Source organism: Pieris brassicae, chromosome 4 (genome assembly GCF_905147105.1).
Source record: "Pieris brassicae chromosome 4, ilPieBrab1.1, whole genome shotgun sequence".
Classification (NCBI taxonomy): domain Eukaryota; kingdom Metazoa; phylum Arthropoda; class Insecta; order Lepidoptera; family Pieridae; genus Pieris; species Pieris brassicae.
In genome coordinates, this window is record NC_059668.1 from 11,327,059 (window position 1) to 11,342,655 (window position 15,597).

The 15,597-nt window shown below is 35.4% G+C and overlaps 1 protein-coding gene across 1 annotated transcript; it reads left to right on the top strand.

Annotated features, from left to right (window-relative positions):
* The first annotated feature begins 4,754 nt into the window (after window positions 1-4,754).
* LOC123708623 lies at window positions 4,755-5,388 on the top strand. The gene is made up of 2 exons (XM_045659419.1): window positions 4,755-4,920; window positions 5,022-5,388. The coding sequence occupies exons 1-2, from the start codon at window positions 4,774-4,776 to the stop codon at window positions 5,163-5,165; spliced, it is 291 nt and encodes a 96-aa protein (XP_045515375.1). The 5' UTR covers window positions 4,755-4,773; the 3' UTR covers window positions 5,166-5,388.
* Window positions 5,389-15,597: the final 10,209 nt, after the last annotated feature.

Here is a 15,597-nt window from a genome sequence, read left to right on the forward strand (position 1 = left end):
CAAAATATAACCGTTTGTAAATAAAAACGCTGTATTGTACCCTGCGGTGCTTGCGTCAGGGCCAGAGTCCCTCCAGACTCGGTCCTCGCACCTCTCCTGTTCACCCTCTTCACTGACGGCATCCCAATCTGGATGGGCCCTCTAATACTGATGACATTGCTCTCTACAACACCCACAAAGATAGAGGTGTCATCGCGGAAAGACTCCAGACCACAACGACGTTGCTAGGCGAATGGTTTCAGAAATGGGGTTTCCAGATAAATCCCGAGAAGAGCGGCGCAGTTCTCTTGGCCAGGGGCACCTGGAACTTCAGTGCTCGGGATAAATTCCGCATCAAAAAAGAGGTAGCCCTATACGGGCAAGCCATACAGTTGCAAAAGTTAGTTATATATCTAGGAGTCACGCTCCAAAGCGGCATGTACTTCCGTAAGCACATAGCCGCCGTTCGAAAGTGGCCTCTGTTGTCCTCTCTCGCCTCTATCCTTATCCACCGGCTACAGGCGCTTCTGTTGCGATTTATGATAATCGCGAACGCTGCGTAAGGTAGGTCGATGTCCACCACGAACTGGAGCTCCCTACCGTAGCCCAATGGATGAAATTGTCGTCCACACGCCACTTTGACAAGGCTAAACATCATCCCAACCCGTTGGTGCATAAAAGCATCAATTATTACCCCTTTCCGACAAAATAGCCCGAGCTGAGCTGTAAAAGCCCCCTAAGGCCAATCTCCCTGTTGGCCCATTCAAAAAAAATTGCGCTTGCAAAGCGCTTGAGAGTAGCAAAGCTTGATTTAGTCAAAGGCGTAATACAGTTCTTTATGTTATCAAATAATTACAATTATATATAGCTAGTTACAAAACATGTCATTATTTGATGTGATAATACAAATTGTAATAATAATTTCCTGCCACGATATTCGGTGATGAAATTAAACAAACCTGATTGTTTACAATAATAATTTGTTTTCTTAATTTCGTTATATCCCAATACAATTCTTCCATTACATTAATGACTTTATGATTAATAACTGAATATGCGGTACTACTAATGTAATATGCTAGATCATAATGCAGTACTAAGCGCAAGTGTTGCAATTAGTTCTAGTGACCAATTGTTTGCTCAGTACATGCTAGAACTAAATGCAGCAATACACCTATAAGTCGGATGGGGCAACAAAGTATTAAAAAACTTTATGTGTTAGCTAGATTTTTCCGAAATCGATCCTTAGACACCGCGTTTATGTGCCAACGACTTTTTGCAAGTGCTGCATTTGCAGTCAGCAGAATCTATAAGTGGTAATTACCACGCAAATTTCTTGGTATCGGTGGTGTATGACTATACGTGTAATGTAAAGCTAGATTAGTGGCAGAAGATGTGGTCGCGCCGCGGTCAGAAGTGCTCAATAGAAAGGCATAATTACCCTCTCGCCTCTTGTAGCTGACTATTGCGAATACGGTAGTTATTTTTCGAAGGCTTTTTCGTTGTTAAGACACTGATTACTCAATGAAGTCATCAATGATTATGATTTTGTTTCTTGGGTTAAGTTGCCTTCGGAATACATTAAATATTAGGTCCTTACATATGAAATTGGCGTTTTGTATGGGAGGAACAAAAAGTTATATTATAAGAATATTTTTAAATATAATATATTTAATTAATCAAAGTATGAACCATTGTTTTCTATGCGCTTTTGCCATCTCATAGGTAGTTCATTGATCCCTTTACTAAAAAAACTAGTCGGATGGGAATCAATAAAATCTGTGAAGGCAATTGACTGCCCCATCAGAGTTAAATTTTTTCCCTTGCAAGAAGTTGTCCAAATTTCGAAAAAAATGGTAATCTGTTGGAGCAAGGTCCGGGGAGTACGGAGGATGTCTTAGACATTCCAATTGAAGGTCTTCTAATTTGGTAGCCGTCTGTTGTGCAGTGTGTGGTCTAGCGTTGTTGTGAAGTAGCAGTGGCGTGGAGCGATTGACTAGCCTAGTTTGTTTAGCCGCTAGCTTTTCCATCATGGTTTGCAATTGCTGACAATAGACATCAGCCGTAATAGTCTGGCCAGATTTGAGAAAACTGCAATGAACAATACCGGCACTAGTCTACCAAACGCTTACAAGTAACTTTTTTGGGGTTAATTTTCGCTTGGGGCACGATTTGGCTGGCTGGCCAGGATCCAACCATTGCGCTGAGCGCTTCCGATTATCGTAAACAATTAATTTTTCATCACAGGTAATGATTCGGTTTAAAATACCTTCATTATTGTGCCGGTTCAGCAATGTAACGCAGCAGTCGAAGCGCGTTTGCCGGTTTGCTTCAGTCAATTCATGAGGTACCCACCTTTCAAGCTTTTTAATCTTCCCAATTTGCTTCAAGTGAATTAAAACAGTTTTATCACTAACACCGCACCCTGCAGCTAACTCGGACGTGCTTTGCGATGGATCCGCTTCCACAATAGGCTTCAATACTTCATTATCAACTTGGGTCTCAGGCCGTCCACGGGGCTTGTTCTGCAGGTCGAAATTTCCAGAACGAAAACGTTGGAACCAAAAATGAACTGTGTTTTCTTTTGCAATATGACCGCCATACACATCATTCACCCTTCGAGTCGTTTCCGCAGCACTAGTGCCACGGCGGAACTCGTACTCGTAAATAATGCGATACTTTCAAGTTTTCCATTTTGTAAAATGAGTGACGCAAACAGAAGAAAAAAACAAATGAATGACGGTCATCGAAGCACAAATACATGAGTAAATAGCTGTACAAATTTGAATTTGAAATTCCTAACCAAAGAGGAGGTATTTGAGGTCAAAGTGCCAGTACGACAAAACGCCAATTTCATAGGTAAGGAGCTAATATCAATGTTTCATAAAACATTTTTTCGGCTCCCATTAAAATCACTTAGTAACAGATGACTACCACTACAAAAAGTTTCGTGATAACTTTCATCTTTGGTGGAAGTGTAAGTAAAACCAATTTTGACAACTATTCTTGTTGGCTTATGACCTTAGATATGTGTCATCAATAGTCGTCTCAGCAAAATATATTCGTTGCTTTCTCTTATTCAAAATAAAATACAGCAACATTGCTGAAGGTGTACGCTTTTACATACAAAATACACTTTCAAAATTAGATAGTTTTGAGTTTATCAATTACAATCATTAGACATTTATAAGGAAGCATAATTTCAAAAGTTTCATAACTTTGGTCTAGGAAAATGAGTACAAGAGATATACAACATATATACATACACCACATATAAACAACATTAGGGAGCAGAATTGATGGTCTGACGTTACCAGGAGCGCAGGACGGCAGAGTGGTGAAAGTATATCGCAGAGGTCCGACGGCGGAGGAGGGCGGCCGTATATCAGCCTCTATGCGTCGCGCGCGCCTCACTCCGCTGCTTTGCTGGTAAGTCGCACTGTTTATTTTCTTTAACATTTATTTACTTTGATTACCTTTTACGTTTAAGGATGGAAAACTTTGTTATTAGTTTTTATTCGCTTATAAATCCGTTGTAAATATTTTTGTCAGTCTCGTTTGTGTACTATTCTATAAAACCTAAAAAACTGGCAAACGCTATCTCAAGTATAGACGATTCATTCAACATGACCCTAAAATAGGCTGAGTAGCCAATCAGTGAAGAAAAACAGTTTAATTCTCCCTGTGATGTGTCTTGTTTTCAATACTAGAAAAGTTTACACAATTACTATGTTACATATTATTTAATATTGTATATGTTATATTGTCTCTCTCCAAATAAACATTCAAATAATGACAAACTTATGACAAATATTATGCGTACCGTTTGCATTTGGAACGTTGGCCACACGTTAATATATATAAAACATTAATTTGCCAAGTACAACGTTTTTGGTACCTAAACATTATTATTAATAATAAAATAATTTAAAATTTCACAAAAAAAGTCATTAAAATATACATAGTAACTTGATTTAAATTAAAATGGAGGCAAAATAAACTGTAACCAGTTATAGAGGAATTTTGGGTTCCACTGCCGTACGAGTAAAAGCGTCGCAGATATTTAAAATGTTGTGTAATAAGATATAAATGTTGGCCGCGATGTTCCCTTCAAGTCTTATATAAGGCAACGTGATGAGTATCACTTATCGGCTGGCGGAAAGTAGGCGTATTATATCATATCTTTTTATTTTGCATTATACAAATAGTCTTCTAGGCATCAGGTTATAGCTTTTTTCAATTGTATGTATTATTTGATTTAGTTAGATGTATAAAACCAGTGATAAGTATAACGGATTGTCGTAGAACTTTCTTATCGTGCATCGTTTGTATAAGTAACGTGAGGCTGCATTGCGCATACTGGACAAGCAGGACACAAAGGAAACTTGACAAATCGCTTTATATTCTTGCTATTGATCGTGACTCGACTACTTTCTCCTTTGAATATCAACAGTAATACGGTCTGCCCGATTGCGACGCCAACTCTTGCGCAACAAGAAGAGCCTTAGCGGAGGCTTTATCATTTCGACATGTTATATGAAAGGCGGTGTAAGTCGTCGCGACTATTTAAAGCAAACAAGATCGTTTTTTGGTCTTAATTTATTTCATTTACTCCAAACTTTCACTTCAGAATATATAATTGTTAGTAGGTAAAGAAAATTTTTAGTTTATGTCCGATATCTTTGCTCTCTTCATACTTTTCTAAACTTTGTAATGACCATACGTGTGGTATTTTTAATAAAGGTTTAACAAGGCAGTTAACATTTACAGGTTTGTGCGATCGCTACAAAAGCCATGAAGTCGTTAGTTCTGTGTGTCGTGATGGCAGTGGCAGTGGCCGCAATACCCGTTCCGCAGCGAGAGGGCGCCGCCTACACCAAAGAGGCTATCAAGCAGGCACAGAACACATACCTCATTCCCAAGGATGCGGTAATACAAAAGGTAACGTCTCTTCGTAAAAAACATTTACATATGCTACTACGGCCTCTGATACTACGCCTCCTGTCCGTGACATGATATCACGTCCCTTTTTTGCTTTTCAGGTCGAAGAAGGTATCGAATTAGCCGCATACGAGTCTATCCCCGGAAACCAAAAGATTAATTTGTTTGAAATCCTTGGAGATCAGCTGCCGTCAGAAGTGATAAACAACTTGCAGACCCAGGTCAACCACGTCGGTCAGCAGTAAACCTGCAAACTAGAATAGGAGGCTACCGGCCACCAATCACGAGGGATTATTATCTCCATGGCGTTGCAATTTTCAAAGAAAGCTTAATCGTTGTAGAAACACTTGACCTCTTGTTTGATAGTCATTAAAAGTGATTGAAAATGAGTAGTATTCGTCTGTGATCGGTGACTGGTATCCTCGGATGTTGACTAATATTTAATTTATTGGTGACGCAACTACTTGTGATAAAACATCTTTTATACGTTTAGTAGATACATCAACATTTGTAAATAAATTATTATGAAATTTTACTTGTGTTTCTTTGTCTATTTCCTTATCTAAGACCACTTAAAACGGACGCTGTTTAGTAGATAAAGACATATATATGAGTTTTAGAAACGACTTCGTCTTTACACAATACATTAATAATTTCTCGGTAGACCTACTTAATGTATCAATTGTAGTGGAATTGACTCGTATGAGGCCCCTCAAATATAGTGGCCTAAGTCTCTAACGTCGTAATAGCTAGAGGCAATAGATATACAATGTGGTGAATAACTATAAAGACCTAACCTTTTCAGTCACGATTAACGTACTATAAAATATTGTTTCTTCATTAAAGATCTTAAAGGTGCTTCGGATTCTGGTTAATAATCCGTATCTACATGTCGTAGGTTATTATTTAAAGGTTGAAACTCTAACCTTCGTAAAAGCACTGCAGTGGCTTTTCGGCTAAGCTTATGTGCAGCTTATAATGGTCAACAGATGGCGCTTAATGATCCGTAGAAGCAATCACAATCAGATGAGAGAACGTCTAAATCATTTATTTGCCATTGGGTGTCTATTCATAATTCAGCTCACAACTTCTTATTACAATTAATAAATATAAATAGAAACAGGCTAATTCAGTATTAATTAGGATATTTGGAAACGAATAGCTCATGTTACCGAGTAAGTCAGCTCCTCTCGATGTCGCTTCTTTCGCTTATTCATCATATGAAGGAATGGTAAAATATCAAGTTTAATGAGCGCAGTTAGTTCGTGGTTGGCGGACGCGAGAAGTGCGATGTGGTGACACTCGCGGTATTTGATACAGTTAATTAATGTCATAAACTACCGTTACCTGTTCGTTCGCCGTCGCCTGTGGTCCACACATTTTTGTCTACATTGCACCCACTCTAATGACACTTATACAATTTCTCAATATTTTCCTTGTTTCTAAACTCAGCAATCGAATAAATCGTTGTATGATATTATGTATTGGGACAATTGTTCCCCATATTAGTAGTAGTAGTAGAAAAATATTCCGTAATGTTGACTTTGGAGGCATCGGTCCTTACGCGGGAGAACTCGGGAACATTTGTACGTATATATTTTCCCTATACAAGTATATATTTTCAACGTTGTCATGTTTTTAATATAAATGACACGCCAAATTGAAATAATTGGTATACCTTTCGAAGCTTACAGACATTGACAGAATGTTTGTAGTCTAACTGATGTGTACGTACTTTGTGATTGCCGGTGAAGACAAAGCGAATAATTATAAGGTAAAATCCAGAGATCGCGATGTAACCGGCAAGTTGCGTGGTAATTAGCTACGTGTTGGTAATTAGGTAGGACTGCGGGGAGGCTGGATCGCTGAAGGATGCCTTGATAAAAAACCTTCTTCTACACCGGACCTCGACTACCGAGATTCATATAAGCTGTGAACACATCTGACGGTGTGAAAATGTTAAAGAATAGTGAATGTACTTTATAAGAAACGATCACTAATAAGTTCTTAATATGAATCGTAATGGCCCTTTTACAATCGAAATGCTTGTTAATCAGCCGTTTTCGAATATAGTTATAATCCTCTTTAATCTAAAATGGACTTAATTTAGCCTATCAATATTCCTCGCTGACATGGCAGAGCCGAAGTTGCCCAGGCGATTCGGAAAATTGCTAATCACGACTTTGTATTAGTATGCATAACAAAGGTCATTGAGGGCTTCTTTCCTAATCTAATATTATATATTATTATCAATATTATCGAAATTTTTATTTTTATCACCTCTATTAGCACATATGGCATACTTTTGTTTGAACAAATCTTATTAAGTCACACCTTTCACAGCAGAAAAGTGGATCTTTTAAATATTTTTTTAGGTAAAGAAACAACAGGAAGTAATATTAAGAAATTTAAGTTCGTTTTAGTTCTTCTAAAAAAAGTTTTAAAGTTTACAACACCATGTTTTTTACGTTACAAGGAAGCAACTTATAAATATAATGGTATACGTATTACGTGTATATATACGCATTCTGCTCTGTTCTAATTTAATTGGCTAATACGGTTATATAAATCGCTAAGGTTTCGCGTAAACGTTTAACGTGACTTCGATAATGGCGTGTGTGTTTTTGTATTAATTAAACCCATTATTAAGGCTGAGCATACGCTCCGATGTACCGTTATATATCCTCTGCTGCCAAAGGATAGGATGTCTTAGTGCGAAAAGTTCCACAAAGTATATTTTCAATTTTAAATAAGTGGTAAATTCCATTACGTCTGATTGATGAATTATATATATTTGTAAAGAAACCAACGTCGGTAGTTAGATACTTGGGTGCATTTGATTGGAAATTCCAAAATATAGATTTAATATGATAATAAATAAATTTTCAGTAAAATGAAGTCGGCAGCAAACCTTTTCTTTTCAATTAAGATTTCAAATTTATGAAAGGCTTACTTTAAGTGTAACGAGCTTCATCATCCTAGAAAATAGCTGAGGCACAATTTAAGATCATTCCGAATACTTCACTGTAATCTGACGTCATAAAACACCGAGCCTGAATGCGCCTCACGTAATTGTTATGATTGCTATTACGAAGAGATAAATAGTCATTAAAAACAGCTTGAGCATAGTTTTAAACAACATTTGTTTCTATAGGGTTTGTTCCCTCTGCAGTCGATAATTATTTGTGATAAGCTAAAGTGAACACCGTCCAGCTTTTTGACGTCGACGTTTTGTTATCATGCGAGTAGGTCTGAAGTGTATCTCTTCGTGGATATATTGAAAGGCAGGTGCATCCAGAAAAGCGTTGTTGATCGGTATGAATAAGAGATAAATAAAGCTTTTGTTATAAATGGTATAATAGTAGTTGGGATTCCCGGCGACTCACTCACTCCTGAAGTGATAGCTCTAACCGTTCCAGAGATAGCTTTCCCAAAACCCTTGCTAATTACTTACTAATCCACCACCTTATCAGCTACGAATGCATCGTTATCTACTTTCCTACATTCACTAACCCGATCTATGGCTCTAAAAGAAAAATAGAATAAACTATGTCTAACCTAACCTAACCTACGGGTCTAAGCAAACAACAATAAATATACCTAACCTACATTAACACCATTATCTATAATAAAATTAGATGTAAGGGTTACATATTTAAATAAAACATTTTTATTCCAGGTATTATTCTTATTATATTAGTCACACGTAAAATTTCTAAGAAAGTCTTCTAATCTCATCCCCCTGAACTTGTAATATATGTATACCAAACAGTTCTCTCCGCACACCGCCGATAGGTAATCCTGAACCGTAAGGCTATTGTATCTCCACATGCAACAATTCCTCCTTAAAAATCCTTCTATTGCTTCAATAGGTTTACGTCCAAACGAATCAAAGTATTCCCCAACTCTTTCAACGTTTATATGAATAGCCACCCAATGAGACCCCGGCTGTGAATCAGGGTCAAGATTGCATATGATAAGTGCTGGCACCTGAGCATACAGCGGCAATCGATTTGAAGGATATACGTTGCTCTGGATGCTGGGATGTATTCTACGAAGACTCATTTGCACTTCTAGCGTGTTTATACTTTAATACGCGTTTACTCCCCTACTCTTTCACTCTTTTACTGACTACATTTATTACTATCAATTCATATTTGTACCAATGTATTTAAACACACATAATATGATCTCAACATAAGTAATGAGTCTCTTTGTAAAAAAGTAATGAAGGTAAATAAAAACCATGTCATATTCGATTACATTATATTTTATTATTCTTAATATCATAATAATTACATAAGTGATTGCTTAACTACTATAATCCACACATACATTTCTGTTCTTATCTATTTCTATAATATTTGAAAACTCTGCGTAAACTACACAGTTAATTGTTTCAGTCAATGCGCTCTCGAATCTTACTTCCATTCTTACACTACCATGGCGTACAAGATTCCAATGCACATTAGAGTTAGCCGACAAGTCAGGTGTTAAATCAAAAGCTAGTAAACAGTACCCATTTGAATATTGCTCCCTCGATATTCCATTACCTTCGTTAAGAAAATGTATACCAGTGCCTGAGTAACGCTTTTGAAGGTATCTGTTGACCATCTATATATAGGCTAAATGAGCAAATACCAAAATTTTCAAAGTTGAAAGGATTTTTACCATAACTACCGTTGAATGCTGTATTATTCACAAAACCTATAATACATCTCTTAGGAACCTGTCCTAAAAATATATTGTTCAGTGTTTTACCCTGCACACCAGATGGTATGGTCAGGACTTTTACTTCACCTCTTGTTATAGGATATTTAGCCGTAGTAGTGGCAAGAACTTTTTGATGAGCTATTAGTATTGATGGATTAATTTTTGCTATGCGTATTATTAAAGTTGCATCTGTTATACAGACTTTGTACTTATTATCTGCATTCTGTGACATGAGGTTAAATGTTTCTCTCGATCTAACAAATTTTATAGATAATTCGACTCCGTTAATGAGGAATTTATCTTGATTGAATATATCCCCATGTAAATGCCCAATCATTTCAACATCCTTACCATCCTTTGAAAGTTGTTGTCTTTTGTAAAAGCCCTTGTTTGCCTCATTAGTTTCATTCATTTTACCAGCTGTATCCTCGTACCACAAACCACATGTCAAATGTGATTGTTTGGCGGATGATGAATAATTTAATAGAGTTTCTATGAAAGCACGATATGCATAAGTATTATTTGGGGGTGACACAAGTTTTTGGTTTAGGTAAACATCCAATTGGTTAAATAAAGAATGTAACCAATTATTGACTGGTGCCACTACATTAGCTGCATTAACTGCAGAACCGTCTTGATTTTTAATTTGAGCCTTGAGATGGAGTAGTGTATGCGAAAGGTCTATGTAATCATCTCCTGTACCAGGTACTTGGAATTCGATGGGTCCATCATCACTTAATGAAGAAATTGGTTTGTAATGTATCCAGTGTCCATATTCGATACTTGTTTGTGTGGAAGGAAGAGCAAACAGATCCAATTCAGATTTAACGCACTCACATGAATGATTATGAATAAATGACATTATGATTAGTTTGAATATTTTTGTTCCTTGTTTTCTTTGAAGCGCCTTTCACTTTGAGGGGTGAAACTCGAATGAGCTCATTACAATATTTTCGTCTCTTATTAACACCCGATCCAGTCATAAGTTTATCAATTTTGGTATCAACTTTGCGTTTAAGGTTAGAACTAGCCTCTTTCAATCGATTTTTAATGGATTCTTTAATAGGACGACTAGCTACAACATCTGACAAAAGCCCAATACCGCTGTTAAGTGCTTCTTTTCCAATCATCTTAGCACCACTAGTGAGTAAAGGTAGCACACTTCGAAATAACACCCCAAGAAAACTTCCGATACCATGACCACGTTGATGTAAGGCTCCTTTGTAGATTACATTTATACCAGACCCAGCTTGTTGCGAATAATAATGTTCATAAGGACATATAAAAGTTTCTTGAGGTGTATACATTTTAAAAAGGAAATGTAGATTATATTTCTTTTAAATGAAGTTTCACACACGATGTACCGTATTGAAATGGTACCGCATTTCCCGTGGTTGTTCTTATATCTATCTCAATAACATCAAATTCTCTTCTCATTACCGGTAAATAATGTGGTGGTGAAAATATATGCATTTTATTTGAACCATATATGTATTTAGCAAGATCTAAGGGTATAATTCTCAATTCTTGCATGACATCACCAACAATTTGTAGTTCTATAATATCGCAATACACAAATGATTGTGATGGTAACCTCAAATGTAGATTAGCAGGGCGTTTACCGATATTATGATTTACTAAATTGGTATCAAATCCAAGTTGAAAGCTCAAATTAGGTGATAGAGATAGTGAAATTATTGATGGATCCTTTACTGCAACAGAGACAAACTTTGACACGGTGTCCTGGCGAAAACTAACTTTCTCTTTCGAATTTAAAGCAATAAGAATATTTTGTATATTATCATAGTTGGTGGCTGGTATATGGTTCTTATACATTAGTGTGGTCTCTTCGTTATTGATGGTAGTTTTTTTTACTTATGTATATGATATTTTCATGATCTTGCACGGAGAACATAGTAGAGGGATATTGAAACTCAACTATACCTACCATCCATTCTCCTTCTAATGTAATGGCTTTAGGTAGTTTTGTAGAAAAATTTGAAGTCATATTTCCCGGGAAATATTGTGTGGAACTATTGCTGAGTAAAGTTAAATAGAAACTTTCCTTCATTGTAGATTTTTAATATTCGACAGTAAGACCCAAGAATTAAATTTGTAAGGATATCCTTTCCGTTTAACTAATACTTCCTTTCTAATACCGCTTTTACGTGATCTAATGATTTTATCAATTTTATATTCGGAAGTGGGGGAAAAAGTTATTTTTTGTAGTTCTTTCTCATAAAAAGTTCCTGTTATTGATTCATTTTCTAAATCGTTTAAAGTGTATACAACCCACGGGGAACGATTTATAATCGAAGTAATGATAAAAATTTCATTACTCCAATTACTTTCATAACCTTTTTGAAAAACATGTTTGTATTTTGTAATTCTTACATAGTCACCATCGTTAAACTTAGGTACTTTGTTTAAACTTGAAATATAAGTCTTTTCATGATAATATAAATTCCGCCAAACTTCCATAATGTTTTCCATTTTAACATCACATGGTCTCATTTTGACACTAGAGTGCACACTGTGATTATAAGAACTAACCAAATCTTGTAAAATATCTGTATAGCGATAAGTATTCTTATGTGTAAAATAACGCCATATTTTCATTTTCAATGTTCTCCATACCCTTATCTGATTGAATATGTCTAGGAACAGTTTTAGCATCATCAAAGATGCTAGTAAAACACGTTTTTATTGTGCATGAATCCTTCTTTTTCATGGCTCTAACATAAGCATACTTACTAAAGGCGTCAATAACACACAAAATATATTTATATCCATCATTATATTGTATGTAAGTTCTTAAATCACTTAAATCAGCTTGCCACAATTCATTAATATTTGATAAAATATATTTATTACGCGGGAATTTTTTTATAACCGGTTTATGTAATGTATATGTTTCTTGAGACTGCAACCATTTCGAAACATCACTTTTTGAGATTTTTCCATTCATTGCCTTTGTTAACTTATTGACACTGCTGTAACCGGCTGGATGTGATATATCATAATAGATGCGATGTAACTCTAATACGGGGTCCATTTCTCCCAATCACTTTTGTTTCTAAATTTATTGATGTGTTTAGATTGTGTTGGAGTTGAAGAAACCTCAGTTGGTGATTCTTGAATCAATGTTTTATCTTTACTATTAAGGTCAGATATATATTTGATTCTTTTCAGATTACCAATGTATGTTAGCGGTGTATTTATATCGTTTAAAAACTTGGCGAATATTTCCCAATCGATTGGATCGGATCTCTTCGAGGGTCGTAAGATGTCATTCACTAAATCTATAATATTACTCCCTGGTATCTCTTGTCCACTAATGAAAACTGTTCCAATTTTATTCCATTGCAATTGATCTGTTTTATTTACTATTGTATCCATCAATAATTCACCCCTCCTCATATAAGTTTTAGGAATTAATTTTAATATTTCTTTTAGTTGTAACCCATATGCGATGTCTTCACCCGTTGGGGGTTGTTTAACATTTAGCATTTTTTCATTTTCACTAGTAGTTATATTATTGATGTTACGGTTTTCGTTAGTATTATCATTTATTACCTTTTCGGTTATTGTTATTTCTTGGGGTTGACGTTCTTCCATGGAGTAATGTAAGTATCTTTGTAAAATTTGTAGATAAAGCGCCCATTTTTCGCGATCATCCAATTTACTGGATATAATTTTTTCCATTTCTAAATCCAATCTACTTTGCGGTGTTGCTTTATTTTCATTGTGATGTTTCAGTTTATCAATAAAGTCTTGCTCAACAAGAAGCATTATTTTTTTGTGTTCATTGTGATTTATTAAAACAACTTACAAGGGTGCTTAGAATTGTACCCAAAATTATTGGAAGAAAGGACCCTCCTTTTTGTATTAATATATTTTTCCTGTATTCAAAACTTTTTCCTTTACTGATCAGATTACGTAAGAGATTTTTAACTTTTTTTAATTTTGTTTTTGTATTCTCTTTTAAAGGTACTTTTCCTTGTAAAACATTGTGAATACATTCACATAGCCAGTTAATTTCTTGATTACTACAAGACTTCAATAATATCCTACGATGTTTGGGTTTTAATTTATGTAAAGCTGATAACAATTCCTTATGCGTTGTTATTCGTTGATACATGGCTCATTACTGACTTAGAGTGGCTGTTTACAAAGATACTTATACCTTTTCATAGGAACATATATTGTACAAAAATTACTAGATTCAAATATTTTAGATGTAGATGAATCTTCAATAAACTTGGTATCTTCTGGTGAAACTTGTCTAGCTAGAAATCGTATTTGTGTTTTGTCACGGGGATTTTTAAAATAAATAATATAACTTGAATTAAGTGAAATGTCGCGCTGTCCTCTTCCTTGATGAAATAAGTTTTGGGTTATGTAAAAAACACTCAAATTTCTATGGTGACTACCTTTTGTAAATATATCAACAACTCGACCATCAGATTCCCTCATTAAGTCATCTATTATAATCAAATGTGGATTTTTACCATCAAACATATGCAATTCCGGTAGTCCTTGGTGGTAATTTACTCCGGGTATATTATATAGCGGCTGCATTTCATCATAACACCATGTTATTTCTAAAAAAATCTCATTATATTATACTACTTTTATGCTTAATGAAATTTACAACAAAGTTAGATTTTCCACACCCACTAGGTCCTGCTACGATGGCAGCAAAGGGATGAATAAAATGAATCATTATTTTTTGACTTCTGTCTTCTTCAGGGAAAGGAATAAAACTAAGTTGATATTTTAAAAACAATTTATTTATATGAAATATACAAAAAATGATGGACCCATCGAATTCCAAGTACCTGGTACAGGAGATGATTACATAGACCTTTCGCATACACTACTCCATCTCAAGGCTCAAATTAAAAATCAAGACGGTTCTGCAGTTAATGCAGCTAATGTAGTGGCACCAGTCAATAATTGGTTACATTCTTTATTTAACCAATTGGATGTTTACCTAAACCAAAAACTTGTGTCACCCCCAAATAATACTTATGCATATCGTGCTTTCATAGAAACTCTATTAAATTATTCATCATCCGCCAAACAATCACATTTGACATGTGGTTTGTGGTACGAGGATACAGCTGGTAAAATGAATGAAACTAATGAGGCAAACAAGGGCTTTTACAAAAGACAACAACTTTCAAAGGATGGTAAGGATGTTGAAATGATTGGGCATTTACATGGGGATATATTCAATCAAGATAAATTCCTCATTAACGGAGTCGAATTATCTATAAAATTTGTTAGATCGAGAGAAACATTTAACCTCATGTCACAGAATGCAGATAATAAGTACAAAGTCTGTATAACAGATGCAACTTTAATAATACGCAGAGCAAAAATTAATCCATCAATACTAATAGCTCATCAAAAAGTTCTTGCCACTACTACGGCTAAATATCCTATAACAAGAGGTGAAGTAAAAGTCCTGACCATACCATCTGGTGTGCAGGGTAAAACACTGAACAATATATTTTTAGGACAGGTTCCTAAGAGATGTACTATAGGTTTTGTGAATAATACAGCATTCAACGGTAGTTATGGTAAAAATCCTTTCAACTTTGAAAATTTTGGTATTTGCTCATTTAGCCTATATATAGATGGTCAACAGATACCTTCAAAAGCGTTACTCAGGCACTGGTATACATTTTCTTAACGAAGGTAATGGAATATCGAGGGAGCAATATTCAAATGGGTACTGTTTACTAGCTTTTGATTTAACACCTGACTTGTCGGCTAACTCTAATGTGCATTGGAATCTTGTACGCCATGGTAGTGTAAGAATGGAAGTAAGATTCGAGAGCGCATTGACTGAAACAATTAACTGTGTAGTTTACGCAGAGTTTTCAAATATTATAGAAATAGATAAGAACAGAAATGTATGTGTGGATTATAGTAGTTAAGCAATCACTTATGTAA